At 37.8% G+C, this 20,063-nt stretch overlaps 1 protein-coding gene across 1 annotated transcript in view; it reads right to left on the bottom strand.

Annotated features, from left to right (window-relative positions):
- MSH4 (mutS homolog 4) overlaps positions 1-19,483 on the bottom strand; it is a 59,277-nt gene extending 39,794 nt beyond the window's left edge. Inside the window, exons 1-5 of the mRNA XM_039327190.1 lie at positions 18,739-19,483; positions 15,820-15,984; positions 6,839-7,002; positions 5,150-5,260; positions 3,151-3,266 (exon numbers count right to left, since the gene is read on the bottom strand). Of these exons, the coding sequence (XP_039183124.1) occupies positions 3,151-3,266; positions 5,150-5,260; positions 6,839-7,002; positions 15,820-15,984; positions 18,739-18,955 (773 nt within the window). The 5' untranslated portion in view covers positions 18,956-19,483. The remainder of the gene's footprint in view (positions 1-3,150; positions 3,267-5,149; positions 5,261-6,838; positions 7,003-15,819; positions 15,985-18,738) is intronic.
- Between the last annotated feature and the right edge of the window lie 580 nt (positions 19,484-20,063).

The following is a 20,063-nucleotide window of genomic DNA, read 5'->3' as shown; positions in this document are numbered from 1 at the left end:
CAAGGTTACTACTTGAATAAACAGAGAACTTTCCAGAAATCCTGACTGGAATCTTGATGTTGATCTTCAAAAGCAAATATGACAAAAGACCTAATAAATAATTTCTATTTAGCAAAGAAAGTTGTAATGTTTCTCCATTCTACAGTAATCTTACAATTTCCTTGTGGACAACCCGATAATTTTCAAAGAAGCATCTGTCACCACAAATATAATAAATAAAATAAATAGTATCAGGCTTTCAGTAAAGAGAGGTGGAAACAATTTGGACAGTCTCCAAATGGATTTTCTCCCCTAATTTAGAAAATTTATGCATACATTAAAGTCTTGTATGAACTGCAAATTTTTCTAGAATGTCGCACTTAGCTGTGAAAAGGTCAATTCAAATTCATATCCAGTCGTGAATTTTACTGAGTAGGCATAGCAATTTAATCTTATTTGGTGCAATTTATGGTCAGGAATCCTAAATCGTACTCTAAATGTCTAAAAGAGGAGATAAAATTGAAATAAATACTTTTAAGGCAGAAAATTGTGGATATAGTCCAGAATCTTTCTAATTAGCTCAACTCTCCACAGAGGTGAATAAAAACTAATAGATATTAGGTAAATAGTCTTTTTGTCAAGCTGCTAAGTTTATCCTTGTTGGAAAATTAATTTTATTTATAAATTTATTTATAAATCCTATTTATATGATCACCCATTTCATAGAATGTAACTATAGGTGGCATAGAATAAAACCATAAAATTACAATATCAAAACAGAATGCTCTTAAAAACATTGATGCTATTATTTCAAAAAGCGTATTGGATGTTATGAACAGTAATAGGAAATTAATATAGGTAATTTCCAGTTTTGTTTCCACCCAGCACATTCCTAATCAATTGCTACATTTGAATCAGAACAAGCATACACATCACTGAGTTCAGTTAGCAAAAATATAGTTTGACATTTATTCATAACATATCAGCAAACATTAATGATTGAGGTAGAGGAGGACAACAGATCCAAATTGGCTCTCAAAGGAAAAGTAGAAGCCATAAGCCAGTGAGATGTCCAGTAACTCCAGATCTCTCTTCTGCAAAACCAGCCACAAGGCGTTCCAGCCCTGATACCTTCTGCTCACAGATGCCCTGACCCTACTCCTAAGCCCTTCTGGTCTTGGATCCAGCTCTGCTACACCTTTTCATCCATCTTTATGGCCCTGTAACCCATGCAGCCCATTGCACCCCTTGTAGACTAATTATGGCTTTGTGATCTCCCTCTAGACTCACCCATAGTTCTAGAATCCTTGCTTTATATTATGGCTTTTCATTTGAGAGAAATAATATTGCCTCTACTGAAAAAAAAAAACCCCAGATAGACACGTTAAAACTCAACATAAGACCACAATTCTTAGTTCTTAAGAAAATGAGGTAGCAGACTGAAACTTAATTTTCTGGGTTTTTATCATGAATACAACCATTAGGGAAAATTACATGGAAATTAATAGTTTTTTTTTATGTTACTGCAGTTATTTAAGATCTAACCAGAGATCACTTGAGAGTTCAGTATACCTGAGGTTTTAAAATCAAATTTAGTCCCACTGAAGTTAGTTTAACATTGAAATTGATACTTATAAATCCTACCCAGTTATTCAGAATAAGGGTTTATTAAGCTAATAATAAGCCTTTTGCAGAATTGATGTAGGAGATGATCAGGCTGAGCCTGAGGAAGGGGATCAAGTGCATCTTTCATTTGGAATCCCTTTTCACGCACAAGAGATCCAAGACCAGGCCCTCTTGAACTCCACTGACTTTTATCTAACCCCAATCTTCCTTGACTGCTAGTAATTCAGATTCTTGCTTAGGAATAGCATGGAATAAACTTGCACTCATCTGAACAACCCTTGCTCCTGATTTCTTGCACCAGACAATGATCTAAGACAGGGCTTTTCAACCAGTGGTACAGGTACCACCTGTGATACATTGGCACCTGGCAGGTGGTATGCGACCATCCTAGAAAAGTGGTAGCAGGGGAGGGGAAGGAGCTGAACCGGTGGCAGCACTGCACAAGCCTGGGCGTGAGATGGCTGGAGCTGCAAGGCTGTCAGGGCTCAGCGGAAGCGCCAGGATCAGTGCCGCTTTCTAGCTGATTGGCACTTTTGGGGGGCTGTCAGGGCTCAGTGGTAGTGCCAGGATTAGTGCCAGGCTCCAGCTGGAGCTTGGCACTGATCCTGGAGCTTCTGCTGAGCCCAGAAGAAGCACCGACAGCTGGAATGTTGCAGCATCTCCAGGGTCTTATGATTTACATTCAGATGCTTAGCAACTGATTCATATTTATGACAGTCACAGTGTCCCAGGGTCATGTGAAGTGACCAAAACCTGCTGCAATCACCCAGCAGATGGGGGGAATAAAAACCAAACACCCCCCACTCCACCCCTGCTGCCAATCCTCCACAGAAATGCTCACAACAATGAAAACCTCGGAAAGAAGGAAGAGCGCCGCCGGGTGGGCAGGCAGGTGTCTTGCTCGGCTGTGGCTTGAGGGGCACTTTTTTCAGTGACATTGTAACTTCGAACAGTCACTAAGTGAACTGTTGTAAGTCGAAGACTACCTGTACTTTATCACTTTTTTCCTTTTTTTTTTTTTTTTTGGTCATCAAGTTTTTGACACCTTGCTAGGCGACTGGTGGTACTCAGATGTTGCCATATCCTAAAAGTGGTACAATGGGAGAAAAGGTTGAAAAGCCCTAATCTAAGACACAGTCATGATAACAACAAAAAGGCGAGGAGAATAATTCATAAATGAATCATCTACTAGGAAAATAATTACAAAATAACAGGCTGAATCCAAACTAAACTAGGAAATATAGAAGCTTTCATTTGTTGATTACCCACCACGTTCCCTGTATGTATGTATGTCACATGACATGTTTTTTCATGGACCCAAGAAAGGCAACTACTGGAACTTTTATTCATGTCCTTTGGAATCATTTCAGTATAAAACACAACTTGGGTCAAAATTAATACCTGTAACGTTATATTTTCAAAATACTTACTGAGTCAGATTGAAGGCAAAGAAGACTTACAGCTAGCATTCCCGGGTTACTGACTGAAAAACAATTAACAATACAGCACACTAAAGTGAATGAATTATTTTTGGGACATACATACTTGGACTGAACTTCCATTAAAACAGTGCTGAATTCTGGTGTACATAATTGTTCAATGTATTCCAAACCTTTGGTTTCATTAAAATATTTTCTCTGGACTGTGGTAAAAGTCACATTCTGAAAAGGAAGCAAAGGCATGACTACAAAAAAACAGTTCTAGTGTATTGTTGTTGTTAATTGCAAAGTTGTGTCTGACCCATCGCAACCCCATGGACAATGTTCCTCCAGGTCTTCCTGTCCTCTATCCTCTTCTGGAATCCATTTAAGTTCACGCCTACGGCTTCAATGATTCCATCCAGCCACCTTATTCTCTGTCGTCCCATTCTTCTATTGCCCTCAATCTTTCCCAGCATTAGGCCCTTCTCCAGTGAATTCTCTAGTGTATTACCAATATTTAAAAGTAATAAAAACTGAGTTATTTAGGTTCAAATACTGACAAAAGATAAATTAGGAATTTGCTATCGGACAGATTCAGATGTACATATTACCTTTGCTGACTTCTAGTGATTATCCACACTTGGATAACTATCATAAATGATAGTTCTAGCATGCATGTATAATTAATTTTTTTTTAAGAGAAATTATTATTGTACGAACACTGTTAAGTTGAGGCAGAGCACAAGATTATCTTGCCTGGGCATAGGAAAAGATGAGAACAATTCCACATCTTATTTTCTACTTTAATGCTACTCTTGCTTACAATTCCCAAGAGAATCATGATATCTCTGATGCTAAAGCTCTTTGCAGGACCCACATTCTTGACACTGCCCTGACCCATGACTTCCAAATCTGAGGCTTTTTATATTTATACATATCTGTACAGACAGTTCCCAACTTATGACCAGTTGCTTAGTGACTGTTTGAAGTTATAGTAGAACTTCCCAGGACTATTCATGACCAGGTTTCAAAGTTCTGATGGTCATCTCATTTCCTGCAACCATGCAATAATATTTTGGACTTTGACAACTGGTCTACATTTTATGGCCATTTGCAGCATCCTGAAGTTATGACCACGATCTGTGACATTTTTTTTTGCCAGAAACCACTGTTCTAGTTTCTAGCATAAAAATACCCATTGCGGACAATGGATTCCTTAATAATTGTTGCATTCCCCTCACACTCACAGTGCTAATGAACACAGTGATTCATTTAAAAGCCACTGGAAAAAAAGATTGTAAAATTGGTCATGGTCATGTGGTGACCTGCTTAACAATTGTCACAACTTACAGTTACAGTTGTGAGTCGAGAAATACCTGGACCAGAATGTGTGGGATTTTTAATGGGGAAAGAAGTTGAATTGCTAGTTAGATAAAGACTTAAGATATGCATCATGCAGATTGGAAAGAACAGGGAAATTCTGAAGAAATAACAGAGAGAGGAGAAACACTGTGATTTTGTCATTGCCCAGAAAAATAGAGCACTCTTTGATATCCTTTCTTTTCATTTTATAACGTAAATCAAAAATGAAAGGAAGGTGACCTATGAAATTAAAATGTCTTGTTCTTCAGTACAAGGTCAGTATGCTTGTAAAACATTTATTATCTAGGATATGATCCCAAATAAAAGCATTGATCTGGCATATCATAGATAAATGACCGAGAGAAAAAGGAGCTTCATCTTTATTACATCTAGCCATTTGATTATAATCTTATTTCTATTCACACAGAGTCAATATTATATTATAGCCCTTGGAAAGGTACTTCAGAAGCCATAAGATTATCAGCTTCTCTTTCTAAATTAGAGAAAGGACTTCAGTCACAGAAGACTAGATGCAAGCTCAGATATATCCAAATTAATGCAGAACTGCTACCCTTGAGATACAATTATTTGTATCTTTTCATATCATGTGTTAAAAGAATAAATGACAGTGAATTTTATCCTTGCTTTACTTCTATCTTCTAGCAGGAGTTCCTCCAGTTCTGAATATAACCAAATGTTCTATAAAATTAGGAAATAATTATAATGTTTAAAAATAAACTAATAAGGATTTTTAAACATACCTTGAAATTTTCTGCTATCAATGTGTACAGTTTTGTTGCATTTCCCGAATCACAGGCAGTGTTTGACATTATAATTTCTAAGGGTGTTAAAATTCTGAGTTTGGTGATAACCTAGAAAATGTACAACACAATTTAGTAAAAAAAAAAAAAGTCTGTTTGAACTGTGTTCAGAATACTACAGCTTTAAAAAAAAACCACATATTGTATTTACTTAAATAATGCCAGTAAAATAAAGACATTTCTGCATTTAGAGCTAGATACTGGAAGCAATACATACAAGAATGACTGAGGCAATTACATATATATAAACTATGTTTTCCTTAGTAGATGGGAGCATTCAGCCAAGTTTGGCCAGTCACCAAATGCTAAGCAAGGTTTCTGGATAACAGATCATCAGAAATTCTAGGACTGGAGGCTAAACTAGAAACAATTATTTTGGAAGAAAGCAACAGAAAACATTTCCATGTGATGAACACTAGATTTCTACCAAAACTGTTCATAAAATGTGATTGTTGTGCTTTTATTGCCTACAACCCCAGATCAATGTTTCAGCATTCTCTGTTAGGCTGCCCTGCAGTAAATATGTCTTCCATAAGTCTCATTTATTACCGAGACAAGCAGCAAGAAAAGGTCTGGTCCCATCCATCAGATGTACGAAAAACTTCTCTTGCTCTGGACTGTAGATTTCAAGTAGTGGGAGATTTCAACCCTCCATGCCAGAATGCTGTTACTACTGTTTTTCTAGTCTTTCTAGAGGCTGCTGTTGCCAGCTATCTACAATGTCCTCCTTCAATACACAGCGGGCTCTGGTTTCGTGCATTGTTGGCTCTGCCCTGATAAGTTTCCATAGTGCCTGGAACCCCAAATGTTCTCATTCTTTCTTTCTTTCTTTGTCTATAGCAGGGATAGGCAACCTTGGCTCTTTTATGATTCGTGGACTTCAACTCCCAGAATTCCTGAGCCAGAATGGCTCAGCTTGGAAACCTCTCTCTTTCCCCTCAGCATGGCTGGCTCTGGAATTCTGGGAGTTGAAGTCCACCAGCCATAAAAGAGCCAAGGTTGCCTACCCCTGGTCTATAGCAACATACATCCCACCTCCTAAGTCCTATTAAAACAATGCAATAAAAAACAAAACATTTAACTGATATCTTAACCAATACATATAACATGAATTATATTAACTTGCCTGTTCTTTAACTAAAATAAATCTTTCATTGCCAGTCATAAGTTCACAGCATTCAGGCTTTCAAGGCTGGATGGCAGGACCATGTTACAATGGTCTTCCTAAACAGTTGTAGGGGCTATTCGGATAACTGGGAAGAAGCAGTTACTGTATATAGAAAGGGTGCAGCAACTGAGGAGACTAATTTTGTGGTCTCTGTAAATGGCCTTTCCTGAACAAAAGAATACGGAGGATGAGCAGGTGCTGTGGAGCCACTATCTTCTATGACTATGATTTATTGTTATTGCTACTGGTAAACCATTATATATAAATATAATAATATGTTCATTTGGATTTGGCACATACAGCAATGATTTTGCAATCAACCACATTCAATCCCAATGTCAATAAAAAGTAATCAGAAAAAATTAGAATGCTAACGCAACTGGCCAGAACTATGGAAGTACATAATTCTGCTGATTCATTGCATTTATTTCACAAAGAAGATTACGGTATTCAGATTTTACCTTGGTATATGTTGTGTTATCAGCAAACTGGGATAGAACTACTTCTGGATTTTTTAGGTCGATACTTGCCATTCCCACTTCACCTCTAGCAAACCCTCTCCCTTCTATTATGGCCACAATAACAGAGGCAATACTGTGAGTTGAGACTGCTGAAGATGACGTAACTGTGAAAGATGCATTTAGAATAAGGATTTAGTCTGCCAAGACCTGCTCTGAAAAAGTCTTAGAAAAAGCAATAAAGGATATTTGTAGCTCAGGGTTGAAATGAAGGATCCTTGGTGCTCTCTGAGTTTGTTGTTTTCTTGCAGACGTTTCATTACCCAAACCAGGCTACATCATCAGTATGGCATCATCTAGCGCCACCCAGCACCGATGAGGTTGCCTAGTTTGGATAATGAAACGTCTGCAAGAAAACAACCAAGCTCGGAGAGCACCAAGCACCCCTCGTACAAAAATGGATGACATTTATGGTGAGAGGTAGATGGGTGATTGTCACTGTATTTAAAGTAATTGTCCTAAAAACACTACAACTCTTAACCATTTTGGCATACTAGTCAAAATGTACCACTATGCAAACGTATAAAAATCAACATACCCAACTGCAACTTGATTTTTTAAAAAAATCAACTACATTTTCAAAAGTTGAACAAATAAATGACTAGGAAACAACTGAATATGAATTCTATTTTCCCTTGATAGATTCCAGACTAAATTTATATTTAATACTTTGAGGGTCTTTTTCCTCTTGTTTGAAGAATGCAATCTTTATGTCTGGAACATGCTTATATCTTCCTCATTGTTTCATCAGGCTATTATGACTTTATGAAAAACAAATATACCTCCAAAATTATATTCTTCATGCTGTTGCTTTCTGAATTACTATGCAGGATTAGAGTATGTTTTTCAACACATCTTCATTTATTTTTCCAGTGCTCTTTAAACATTGTTCTTTATATTGAGCTATTAACTTCCTGTCAATTCCTTTCACAGTTTTTGCTAGGTTTGGGTCTAGCAACTTAATTGTCTGTTTATGTTGCTACAGTCATCAGGACACAAGGGGTTTTTTGATGTATTTTTTTGAGATTTCCTTCAATTGGGATTTAAATATAAACATTTCCATTTGCTTAAAAATACAATATCTCAGGTTTCAGAAACTTTTGTGTAATAATTGTTTTATAACTCAGACTATCTCTAACATGAAAATTAATGTTAGTAAAATATGTTCACACCTATTCATTTTGCACATAATACATATAATTATCTAGCTGTGCTTAAAAAGGAGGGACTAAGTGGAAGCAAACTGGATTGTTCTGCACTCTTAGCTAATTAAATATTATCTTCATGGGAAATGTTCCCATCCCAGAATCAGAGAGAAAAAAATTATAGCATCCCACTCATTTACTGAAACCCCGTTGCCTATTGGTGTACTTTGCAAAGAGGTTGGCAAATGGAGCAGCAACCCAACACATTTCATTACACAAGGGGTGGGCAAACCATATGCCTCAGCCCACCATTTGCAGCCTCACAAATATCTGATAGCTGCTGTTAAATGGCAAAGTGACTTCTTTTCAGTAGTGTGCTTCTTTAAAAAGTTTTTTAAATAAAAAGAAAGTAAACTACTTCCATCTCAATCCTCTCCCTTCATACCTATAGATTATGTTGCTGAAAGGTGGTTACCGAAAGGATTTTGAGGTAATTTGGGAAATGGTAAGGATGGAAATGGGAACATCTTGCTACCAGATGCATGTTCTAAAGATCTCCCATTCCAATTCATATAATTAAAATTCCCCCAAATAGCTAAAAAAAAAAAACTATCACCAGAAGGTCTCAGGGGAAAGTATCCACTCAGGCATTACACTGGTTATTTTGGAAGTTAGTGAAACAAAGTTACTGAAAATAAACACACACACACACACACACACACACACACACACACTCACTAATCTCCCCAGAAAACCAAATATGCATTAGTTTTTAAATTGAAATAAAAATATTATACACACTGTAAGATAATTTAGGTCAAAGAAATTCATAGAAAATAAGAATAAATAGTCAAATATATTCATGTGGGAAAAAGCCTCTTTTATTAATCTTTCTCAATAACTAATATTCAGAGGGATGCTGGCTCTTATCCACTCTATAATATACAATGATCATTACTAGTATTCCTAGCTAGCCTTATTTTAGATATATATTTTTGCAGTCCAGAAATTATAGCTCTACCTACTAGAGCTATCTCTAGCTTCAATTGTTCCTTTGTGTTCAGTTTTCCTGACTGTTGTGGTGCTTTATCTCTACAACCTGCTTTTCTCTGTTGTGTCAATGTACAAAGAGATATGCAAGTGACAGCTCTTGGAAAAATGTCAGATAGAAATTTATTCACTTATTTAATGCATTAACCTTTTGCTTCATATACCGAACCACCTTCAGATAGCAATCAAAGTGCCTCACAAATTTCGCACAGCAAACCTTTGAGGGTTCTGGAACTGGTTTTCAAGGCAGACATAGACAACGGCTTTACCATTCAGAAGAAATCTAATGAATGACTATTTGAGGATATACAGATGCTACAAAGTAAGCCTTTAGCAAGCCTTCTTTCACTACACAATAGATAAGATTTTTTAAAATAAAATATTGAATTATTAAACTTCTCTGCCACCCATCTCACTGAGGCGACTCTAGGCGGCTTACAGTCATATAATTAAAATACAATATAAAATCTTATAATAAATAAAAACCAACCATTTAAAATTCAGTTATATGTTTTAAGGTATGTCCAATAAGCCAGAGGTCCCCAACCTTTTGGGCATCAGGTACTGGTTTTTCCATGGCCCGGAGAGTGTGTGGTTTTGTGTGCTACCTGCATCTTGCAGATGGGGCTTTGCTTGTTTGTGTGGCCTGGTTGCTGGCATGCCGTGGCCCGGTACTGGTCCACGGACCAAGGATTGGGGACCCCTGCAATAAGCCACCTGGATGTTTGACACCACTTCATCTCTAACTGTCTCTTGGCTTGTAGCCCTGCATTAAGATCCTAAAGAATCAAGATTAGGGTAGGATAATTTAAGATGGTCATGCTGACATTTGAATAAATATCATAAAAAGATCACCCTATAACCATCTTTTCAGACTAACGTCATCCTTATTTTGTCTTCCTTAATGAATTATATCTTCCTTGATAGATTTGGGGAAAGTTTTGGAAATAATATATGATAATATATATGTCAACAAAGTGTTTGTAATAGTACTCATAGTATGCTTATTTGCAAGATTAAATGGGCTGGCTGTAAGTATTAAGCGAGGTTAGACTATAATCAATCTGGAATATTTTAAGTTGTATTCCTGTAGTGAGCAGAAATTGGACTTAATCTAAACAATACCTTTCATATCTATGATTCTACATAGGTATTTGTGGAATCTGAACATGGAATGTGTACAAATTATATCTGGAATAGCATAAGCATTTTTAAAAAATAATCACCTAATATTTCCAGGATTATATACCAGAGAAGTCTCTAACATTTTACTTCAGAAAAAAAAACTGGCTGGAATCCCAGCATAAAATAGTTTATTTCAATTTCTTCTCCTTTCCTGCAGATGCTATCCAATTATAGTTATTTTATACCATAACTTTCTATGGTAGATTTCTAGCTCTTTCAATAAAAATAATTTTAAAATTCTAATGCAATTTTATACTGCCCTCTGCTGTCCAGATAAACAACTACATAAAAGAGAAATACCACATCAATTATCAAAATCAAATGCCATGCAAACTATTAACATCACTAGGCTTTTGTAAATTATCTCCAAGATTATGAATATGTGCTTCCTTCATTGTCCAAAATAACAGAAAACAAGGAGGTTTTTTCCTTTTATTTAACATTTTATTTTTAAGCGGGAATTTGTAAATTCCATGGGTTATTATTTAATGATTGTCTTAAAACTATCCTTCTCCATGCTACTGACATTGCTATTTAGGCTGAACATAGTGGGAATTGCAATTCACACATCTGGAGAGCAGAAGTTAAGGAAGGCTGCTTTATTTAGCAAAGTCAGTTTGAAAGCCTTTCTCTGTATTTTTCTCCATTTGAACTGGCAAGCATATGTCAAGTGGTTATTTCAAATAGTAATTTGACAACTGGACCACACTTCAGTGCCTCTTAAAATCAAGGAAACGTCTGGAAAAAAATCTTCAATCCTAGGTAAGAATATAACAAGAAAGTTTGGATCAATTATTATAGCCTCTAATACAGTGATTCTCAACCTTTCTAATGCCATGACCCCATAATACAGTTCCCCATGTTGTGGTGACCCCCAAGTGGGTGTGGCCACCAATAAGAGGGAGTAGGACAGCTAGGGAAAAGGGAAAAAATGGCGGACAGCATGGTTTGGCAACCCCCGTGAAATGGTCATTCGACCCCAAATGGGGTCCCGACCCACAGGTTGAGAACCACTGCTCTAATAGGTTATATAACAGCCTCAGTGAATTATAGTTCAGCATATCTGAGGGGCACCAGATTGTTCTCAACTTTATGGGAACACTGATATTTCAATTTCTTAACAAGGGCATTCGGTTTAAGCTGGAATCTTCAGCAGCATGCTTTATATAGACTGAAATGGGCTCTTGGCAAAGAAAGCAAAATGACATCATACTGTGTAGTCTGACACCACAGAGTGGTGAACAAATATAGAGAATGCAGTCATAAACAATTCAAAGTTCAGCAGTAAACCAAATCCAATTGGTTTTCAATTTTTTTTTTAAATGCAAACTTGAGACTCAGCGTGCACCGAGTACAATGATAGTAAGTAAAACATGTCAGTAAGTCAAGCCAAATCTTGATAAATTAGAAACAGCAACAGTAGTAGGTTCCCTTCTATGCAGGCATGGCAATGGTGTACAGTTCTCCTTCCTTTTCTTCTGTTTGTGAGGTTTGCTAGTCAGAGCATCCACACTGCATAGGAATGTTGTGTGGTCTTGGATACAGCACAACTTTGTACAAACCATATGGATCAGTTATCAGGACCCAGCAACGTTATCCTTGTTGTTTGCAAGTGGGGATCATGGGAGTGGAGTTGTATAGGGTGACTCAAAAAAACAATCAAGCAAAAACAACTGCTATGTCTTTTACTCTGCAAAAATAGTGACTATCTCCAGAGTGTCCTGTTTTCTGGCATGCTCATAATTGAAAGTACCAATCAGCTTATTCTTATTCTTGTGGTATGTTGCCTTGCGTTGTTTTCTACAAGTTAAGTTTAAAGAATTACCTATCTGCAGTTGCCATTGTAATAGGTATGGTGTTTTTGTTTTTAAAATCAGACTTTCAGGGCAAACTTGAATAACATTTGATGACCGAGTATGGTTTTCTATCCAAAGACATTCTACTGTTTCCCCTATTTATGATTTTTAAAGTAGTATCAAATGGCAGTAATGATCTGAACGAGAACAATTTCCATGGAAGTGTATCCAATGTCAGGACTATATTTCTTAAGTTCTCCAGATATACAAGATAGTGACCTCAGTTGCTCATATTATGATTGATGACAATAGAATATAGCATTCAGAAACTATTTTATTCAAGCAGGTAAGGCTATGCCAACTGATGTACGGTATACGTTCTCTGCAGTTGTTGATATTTGATCCTCACAAAGGACATCTTCTTCGCCCATGACACCCATGAATCTTGACATTTCTGAGATACGTTCCCAAGACTGGGCCATTGCCAAAGCACAATCCTGCACCATACAGTATTGATCTCTGGCATCTTGCAATTTATTGAAAAGCTCTGTAGCTTTGCTTAGGTCAGTTGGTAGTCAGGTTACAATTTTGAATAGGATTGTAATATAAAAGTTTAGAACCTGTTTTGTGTTTTACATTTCTCTTTTGCGGTATTCAGAAGAGTTTGATCAAAAATACAAACTGGAATTACTCCATTTACATTTCATAGATCTTGATTTATTAACCAATTTCTCTTTCCCATGAGAACGAAGACCCTTGTTAGGATCTGATGGAGAAATGAATGGCTACAAGAGCTTTCAGAGGAATGCTGACTATCTTATTAATAATACTGCCTTCAGCATAATTTTCTGCTATGGTATCGTATTACAGAGGAGCACAGAGATAACCTTGAATGAGACATGCAGGAACAGTTTAGGAAAAATCAAACAGAACTCAGTCCTGTGAAAGGAGCTGTGAAGGGGAAGAAAACCAAAAACCTAGATAGTTTTATTTGCTATAAACAGGAGACTGAAAGAAATACTGACAGGTATTCAACATCCTTTTATTATACCTTACACCAGTGTTTCCCAAACTTGACAATTTTAAGGCATGTGGAATTCTGGGAGTTGAAGTCCTCATGCCTTAAAATTGTCAAGTTTTGGAAACACTGCCTTACACTAAAGTAGCATTCCTACAATCCTCGGGATGCCTGTTTCCTGATCTGGCTACCATAAAGAGTTAACACCAGGGTTCGGATGGATAACTTCTAGTGAACCCCACTGACTGATTCATCCCCTTTGTTTAGGAATGACAGATAGCTGCATCACAACAGCAATTTATATGTTTCCCTTCCTATAGTAGAAGAAATATTGCAACCATGCCACCACAATAGAATTACTATACACGGGAGAATTAAAATCTTGCTTTATGTTTCTCCAGAGACTTCTAATGCTGAGAGTGAGAACAGATGTCGAGGACTATGTTTCATCCTGCCGTGCCTGTCACTGAGCAAAACACAGCAAAGTGACTGTGTTTATTCCTTGCACGGACTTTTCATTGGCTGAGAGTGAGAACACATTTTTTTTTTCTAAACCACTATCAGACATTCAAATTAATGTCAACTTTGGATCTTCCGACCTAGAAAACATAGTCAGATAGAGCAAATAAATTATTTGACCAATACTTAAGATGGCATGTCTCTTAAAATAGGACAACTGAACTTAATTGTTGTTTCTTGCAGAATTCACCTACAAGTTAGTACAGGTCCTCCTATCAGACAGTCTGTAACTAGCTCATCTCCAGAACTCAGGCACATGGGCAAGAGAGTGCCAAGACTGAGTTGGGGTAATTAGTTTGGCTTTCCATTGTTTATACCTTCTTGTGAGAAAGGAACTCCTTCCTCAAATCTGTTTGGTATAAGAGAGGGTAGAGGGAAACTCTGGCAAGTATTTAAGATTAGGCTATTAGGTTATAATAACAAATAAAGTAGCATTCATACAATCCTTTCCCTACCTGGCCTATTGATACATACAATAGTGAATGCCATAATTTGATACTGCGTGAAAAATTGTAAATACAATTTATTTTTATCTATTTATAAAATGTATAGGCCAACCATCTTACCTCAAGGTAACTCTGGGCAACTTTAGAGCGTACATTATATGCTTTAAAAATTATTCTTAGTTCTTAGAATATAGCATCAGTCGCTAAATAGTGGAAATATGTAGTTTTTGCTGTTATGCTAGATTTTTACTTTAAAGACTAGCTTACAATCCCATTCATATTTGCAGCTCCATCATAGGCTTGTCCTTAACGTTTTGACTTGTTCAGTCCATTACCTTCAATGATGCTTAAAATGTTATGCATTAAACCTACTGTACCATTGAATGATCTTCTACTCTGGAAAAGCCCTGAAAGAATTCTTGTAATTTTGTACTCAGACATAAATCTATAGCGAACCACTCGGCTAAGCTGATGTTTCTTATCAATATCTTGGATTAGATTTATAATTACAGAGAGAAATTGAGTTTTCTGTGTATCTTTTATAATTTGATGCTCGACAGAGTTAGAACAAGTGTGAACTTGGTAGGCTGGACTCAGGCATTTACTTCATTGGTCTATCTTCCGTACTGAAATGGTATAAGTCCTCCTGCTCGAGCAGGGGGCTGGACTAGAAGACCTCCAATGTCCCTTCCAGCTTTGCTCTGCTCTGCTCTGCTCTATTCTATTCTATTCTGGAATGGATGCCGGGCTCAGCGTCAGGGCCCTCTGAAAGCTCCGACAAAGGAATGGGGCTGTCACAGCCAGGAACAGAGGCGGAGCCTGGGCCGTCCACCAGCCTCAGATGGAAAGGTTGAGACCTCCGTGCCTTGAGGCAAGTGAGCCAGGAGGATCACATGGGGCCAGTAATTGATGCGCAGGCATGGCAGAAGCTGAAAAGAAGAGAACAGTGAGAGGCTATGGGGTGGTCTTTGGGGCGGAAGAGTCACCGCTAACGTAGCCCCACTCTCAGTTGTGCATTAAAGGCAGGGGCAGAGTCGAATAGTTGTGTCAGACAACTATTCGTCTTCCTGCTGGTCAGCCACTTGTGTCTGACACTTCTCCTTGGAATTTTGCCAGAGTTTTTTCTGCAAATCCTGTGGCGCTGGAAGTCGGAGCGTCTTCTGAGCGTGGGTGTGTCTTATGTTAAACAATAGCCAGCTTGCTTGAAGGACTTTGGGCTGCAAGCGTGGTGAGACTGAGAGTAACTTTGGATATTGGAAGATCCCTATAGGGGAAAAGGGAGCTAGCTCCGTTGTTGGAGGCTTTGTGAAACTGCTGGTGTTCCTGAAATAAAGGAACGCTAGAGGCTATTTGGCGTGTCTGTTGTGTTTGGGGAGCCAGATCAGAATAGAAGATCACAAAAGGGATTACATGACTCCCAGATACTGCAACCATCATAACCAGTTGCCAAGCATCCAAATTTTGATCACGCGACCATGGAAATGCTGCAGTGGTCCTAAGTGTAAAAAACAGCTATAAGTCGCTTTTTTCAGTGCTATTGTAGCTTCGAATGGTCACTAAATGAATGGTTGTAAGTTGAGGACTTCGTGTACGTAAATTGCTCTATATTAGCAACTTGATTGACTATTTACCCAGTTAAAAAAGATTGTAAAGATCTATACAATCACTTTGTAACATACAAATAAGTTAGCGGAAATAAAGGAACAAGTAGTTTTCTATTTAGTATGCATATTTCTTTTGAAATGAAGCAAGCCAGCTTCTTTACCTGAATATCCCATGAAAGGAGTCCAGTTTCTACATCCTGGTCGGTTGGAGGAGAGAGGTGTTTTCCGAATTCTAGAAATCTTTAGATCTTTGGTGGAAGAAGGGCTTGTCAGATTTACTGTGCTAATGTTTTCTGCATAAGAACTCTTGTCTCCAAAATATGAATCTAATAAATACAAAAAAATGTTCTTTGAAAGTAATTAATATAAAGTGATTGCAATTTTTTATTTGTAAGGCAAGTATTAGAAATACTATTTAGTAATAAAAAATTCAATTCTTTTAAAGAAGATTTTTGGAAATTCTGTGCCTGTGAGTACCATAGTATTCCCACCCTTAGATGCTCTGGGATATCCAATATTAAAATATATCTTAAATATAGTAAAAAATGAAAATCTTCTACCTCTCATGAGAGCTCTAAACCAGGGGTCCCCAACCTGTGGGCCACGGCCTGGTAATGGGCCTGGCCTGCTGGCCACTGGGCCGCATGACAGACTGGCCAGTGTACGTGCGTCTACACCCCCTCAATTGTGCTAGCGTCATGGCCATGGGGCACAAAAATAGGATGCTGCATCACAGGGCACAAAAACGGGCTGCCACTGTGTCTCAGGGTGCAAAAATGGACTGTCATGCTGCAAGGCGCAAAAATGGATGCCACCATACCACGGGGTGCAGAAACAAGGCACTGTGCCACACAAAAATGGGGCAGGGCTAGGGAGTATCACACGAGTGCTAGCCCTGCCCCCTTTGCGGTATGAGCATGCTCATGGCCCCATGCGCACGCATTCCTATAAATTGCTTTCCCTCCCTTTTCCTCTGGTCCGCTAACCATCAAAGGTTGATGACCTCTGCTCTAACTTTTCAAGGTAATTTTTCCCTATATTTTTTAAAATTGGGGACATCTATGATACTGCAGAAAACTAGCTAATGACATTTTCAGACTACTGACATCCACACTGGAGATGAAATGGAGCCAATCCATTAATCAATTTCTAAGTATTCCTAGTCAAAGTCACAAAGTGTAGAAGTCTATTTCCTAAATTACTAGGTTTTGCTCACCTCAAAAATGATCTCCTTTTTGATTACACAGAACAGATATATAAAATTCATAGGTCCATTAAATAAAAAAGAAAACATGGTTTCGCTGACCAAATAGAACAAGTTAATAACTTAATCCCATTATTTTCAATGGATCTAAACTATAACTAAGTTAACCTGAATGCTACCCAAATTTAGCCTGAAATCTTAGAAAGCAAAGCTACAAATAGTGACTTCTCTACTAGCTACAAATAGCAATACCTCTCCATAATACATTTAAGATCCATTTTACATTTTTCAATAAAATTGCAGAAAATGTACTTTTCTTTGTTTTGTGGGATAATTCTATGCATGCTTATTTAGAAGTTGTGTACCATACATTTATATTAAGTGTTACATTAAGATTAAGACTAGATATGACATTTGTGTGAGAGAACAAATTTCCATTAGTCATAAAAATTTTATGCTAGTAAAATATCATCATCGGTTATAATCCTACAAAACCCAAACAAAATAAACAAACAGATAAGCTAATTTAAACTACAGTAATCAATATTCAGAAATCTATGTATTTTATCTTAACACCACATACAAACTATAATGCCACTTATAAAAATACATGCTTTGAATGAGTCAATAACTGTAATTTAATATAACTGAGCAGAATCTTCGTGCTTTCTAACTGCTTAATCATTTTCAAGTTTGTTAGAAAAAAACCAAGCCCGTTTAGTTTTAATGTCCTAGTTTAGAATTTCCTTTGAATTCCACCTTTTATTTTCTACCTATCAGATCCACAATTAGTCATTCATTTAAAGTGTGTACATATTTATATATTCTCAAATTATGTATGTTTAATAAATTATTTATTCGATATTTAATATGGTTTAGTTTATTTCAGAAATTTAACACCACCAAGTAGTGTTACAAGTTGTCCAACACATCACCCAATAATTATATATTTTATCCGTGTTTGAAAAAAAATGTTGTTTCCCTCATATAGGGCATATGTTCTCTTAATATATATGCTGTATATATTTACTCATAATTAAAAATAGAAAAAGCTAATTTGTGAATAATTTTGCCAAGATAAAATTCATCATTCCAATATTCAGCTTTCAAGGATTAATGTCAGATGTGTGATCAGATCAATATAGAGAGCCAGCAGAATGTGTTTAAGTGATAGGATTGCCATAAACAAACCCCCTCCTCAGCCATAAAATGTCACTAAGTGATTCCAGCACACCTCCTAAGGCTGTTTTTGCAGAAAAAGGAGGAAAAGCTATGAACTCTTTGAGCTTCTGACCAAAAGGCAGAATATGAATGTAATAAAATGCTTAATAGCTAGAGAGGAGTCAGAAGAAGCCTAAAATCCCACTGGATGACTTTTGGCCATTTGCTCTCTCAGCCAACGAATTGTTGATGTTGTGGAGAATATTTGTAGCTCAGTTTTGAAATGAGGGTCCTTGGTGCTCTCTGAGCTTGCTTGTTTGCTTGTAGATGTTTCATTACCCTAAGTAGGTAACATCATCAGTGCTCTAGTTAGGGTAATGAAACGTCTGCAAGAAAACAAGCAAGCTCAGAGAGCACCAAGGACCCCTCAATATTATGTATTTTGGCCAAGTTGAGTTACTTATGTAGTAATAAAGGTGGGATAGAAATCTAATCAACAGACAATTGAAGTTTTACAGCTTTATCCATTCAAGAACTGGATAAAGAAATGGTTATAAAGTGATATAAACTTTGAGAAGACAGCATGTTAGTTGCTGCTAATGCTTCCACTTCACTTAGAAGTCCTTATTAGAGAAGCTTTGAAATTGTAAGTTGGGGATTTAGGTTTTCCCGCTATTCAGGGGCTGCGATCGGACCTTCTGAGGGCAATGCCCACCTTCCAACCCTCTCCGAAAGAAAGCCACGGCGCCATTGGGGCCCCCGACGGCCGTTTTCCCCCGCTGAGGGTGAGAAGACTCATCGGTCAACCCCGCGTCTCCGCCGCTCCCCGGCGTCTCTTGAAGACCAAACTGGTAACGGGGCTGGCGCTCGGGGCGAGGGGACGACGAGCAGCGGCCCGAATAAGAGGTGGAAGCGGCCGACGCCTCCTCCATGATCCAGGGACCGCTTCCTGGAAACCCGACCCGAGGCAGGATTAAGACACCCTCCGCCCCCGTTTGCTCCGAAGGCGCCTCAAAAGTGAGCCCGCGCCTCGGCTGCAGAGAACGGACTGTACTATTTAAAGCAGCGAAGAGGGGTGTCTCATTTAATTGATTTCGCTAAGTGACAAATTAATTCTCATCGGAGCTCCTTCCACCTTGGGGGGGGGGGAGGAACTTTCTTACACAGGTGAACATTAGAAAGTATGATTTAAGTATAGCACCCCTAAACGTTTTCAACCCTATCTCAAAAATGTACAACCCACCAGAAAAAGCACCTTTTAACTGTGGACGCTTCAGCAGATCCACTCTTTTCTGACAGATCTTTTCTCCCAACAGATGCAACGTATCGACACTTTCAGATGGGAATTGCAGTCCGCACAGTTTACAGGGCTTTTGGGTAAGGAATACTAGCCCAGAGTTGTACCTTTTAAAGGTACTTTTTTTTTCTTAAAGGAACTTCCTAGACCAGGGGTAGTCAACCTTGGCTCTTTTATGACTCGTGGACTTCAACTCCCAGAATTCCTGAGCCAGCTAGCTGGCTCAGGAATTCTGGGAGTTGAAGTCCACGAGTCATAAAAGAGCCAAGGTTGACTACCCGTCCTAGACAGTAACACTGCAGTTACATTTATAGCAAGGATGCGATTTAGAACTAAGGGAAATAACATGCATAATTTTATATTGTTTCGTCTTCGTCAGTAGCCTGTTTGCATTATTGGGGATGAAGACTGCATATCCTTAGTTCAGCCATTTTTTGATGAAGTAAACCAAAAGTACAATATTAATCATAAGGCCTATTGAAAAACTGGGATAATTAAGCCTGAACTGAATGTTTGGTTTACAAATGAGTAAGTGATGGGACACTTGAAACCAATAAATCCTGCAATTTGGCGTTCTGGCTTAAACCAAAGATTGTTTCAATGCTGTTCTGAGAAGCTATATATCGTATCCATCTTGAGCTTTACTTTGTATTCAGCCAGACTACCAAAACACACTGCATTTTTATTTAGCAATCTAAATACTTATCTTTATGCAATAGGGTAACATTTCCTTGCATATATCC

The sequence above is a fragment of the Crotalus tigris genome, unplaced genomic scaffold (genome assembly GCF_016545835.1).
Source record: "Crotalus tigris isolate CLP2741 ecotype Arizona unplaced genomic scaffold, ASM1654583v1 scf7180000024358.1859470, whole genome shotgun sequence".
NCBI classification, from domain to species: domain Eukaryota; kingdom Metazoa; phylum Chordata; class Lepidosauria; order Squamata; family Viperidae; genus Crotalus; species Crotalus tigris.
This window is presented reverse-complemented; position numbering and strand designations above follow the sequence as displayed.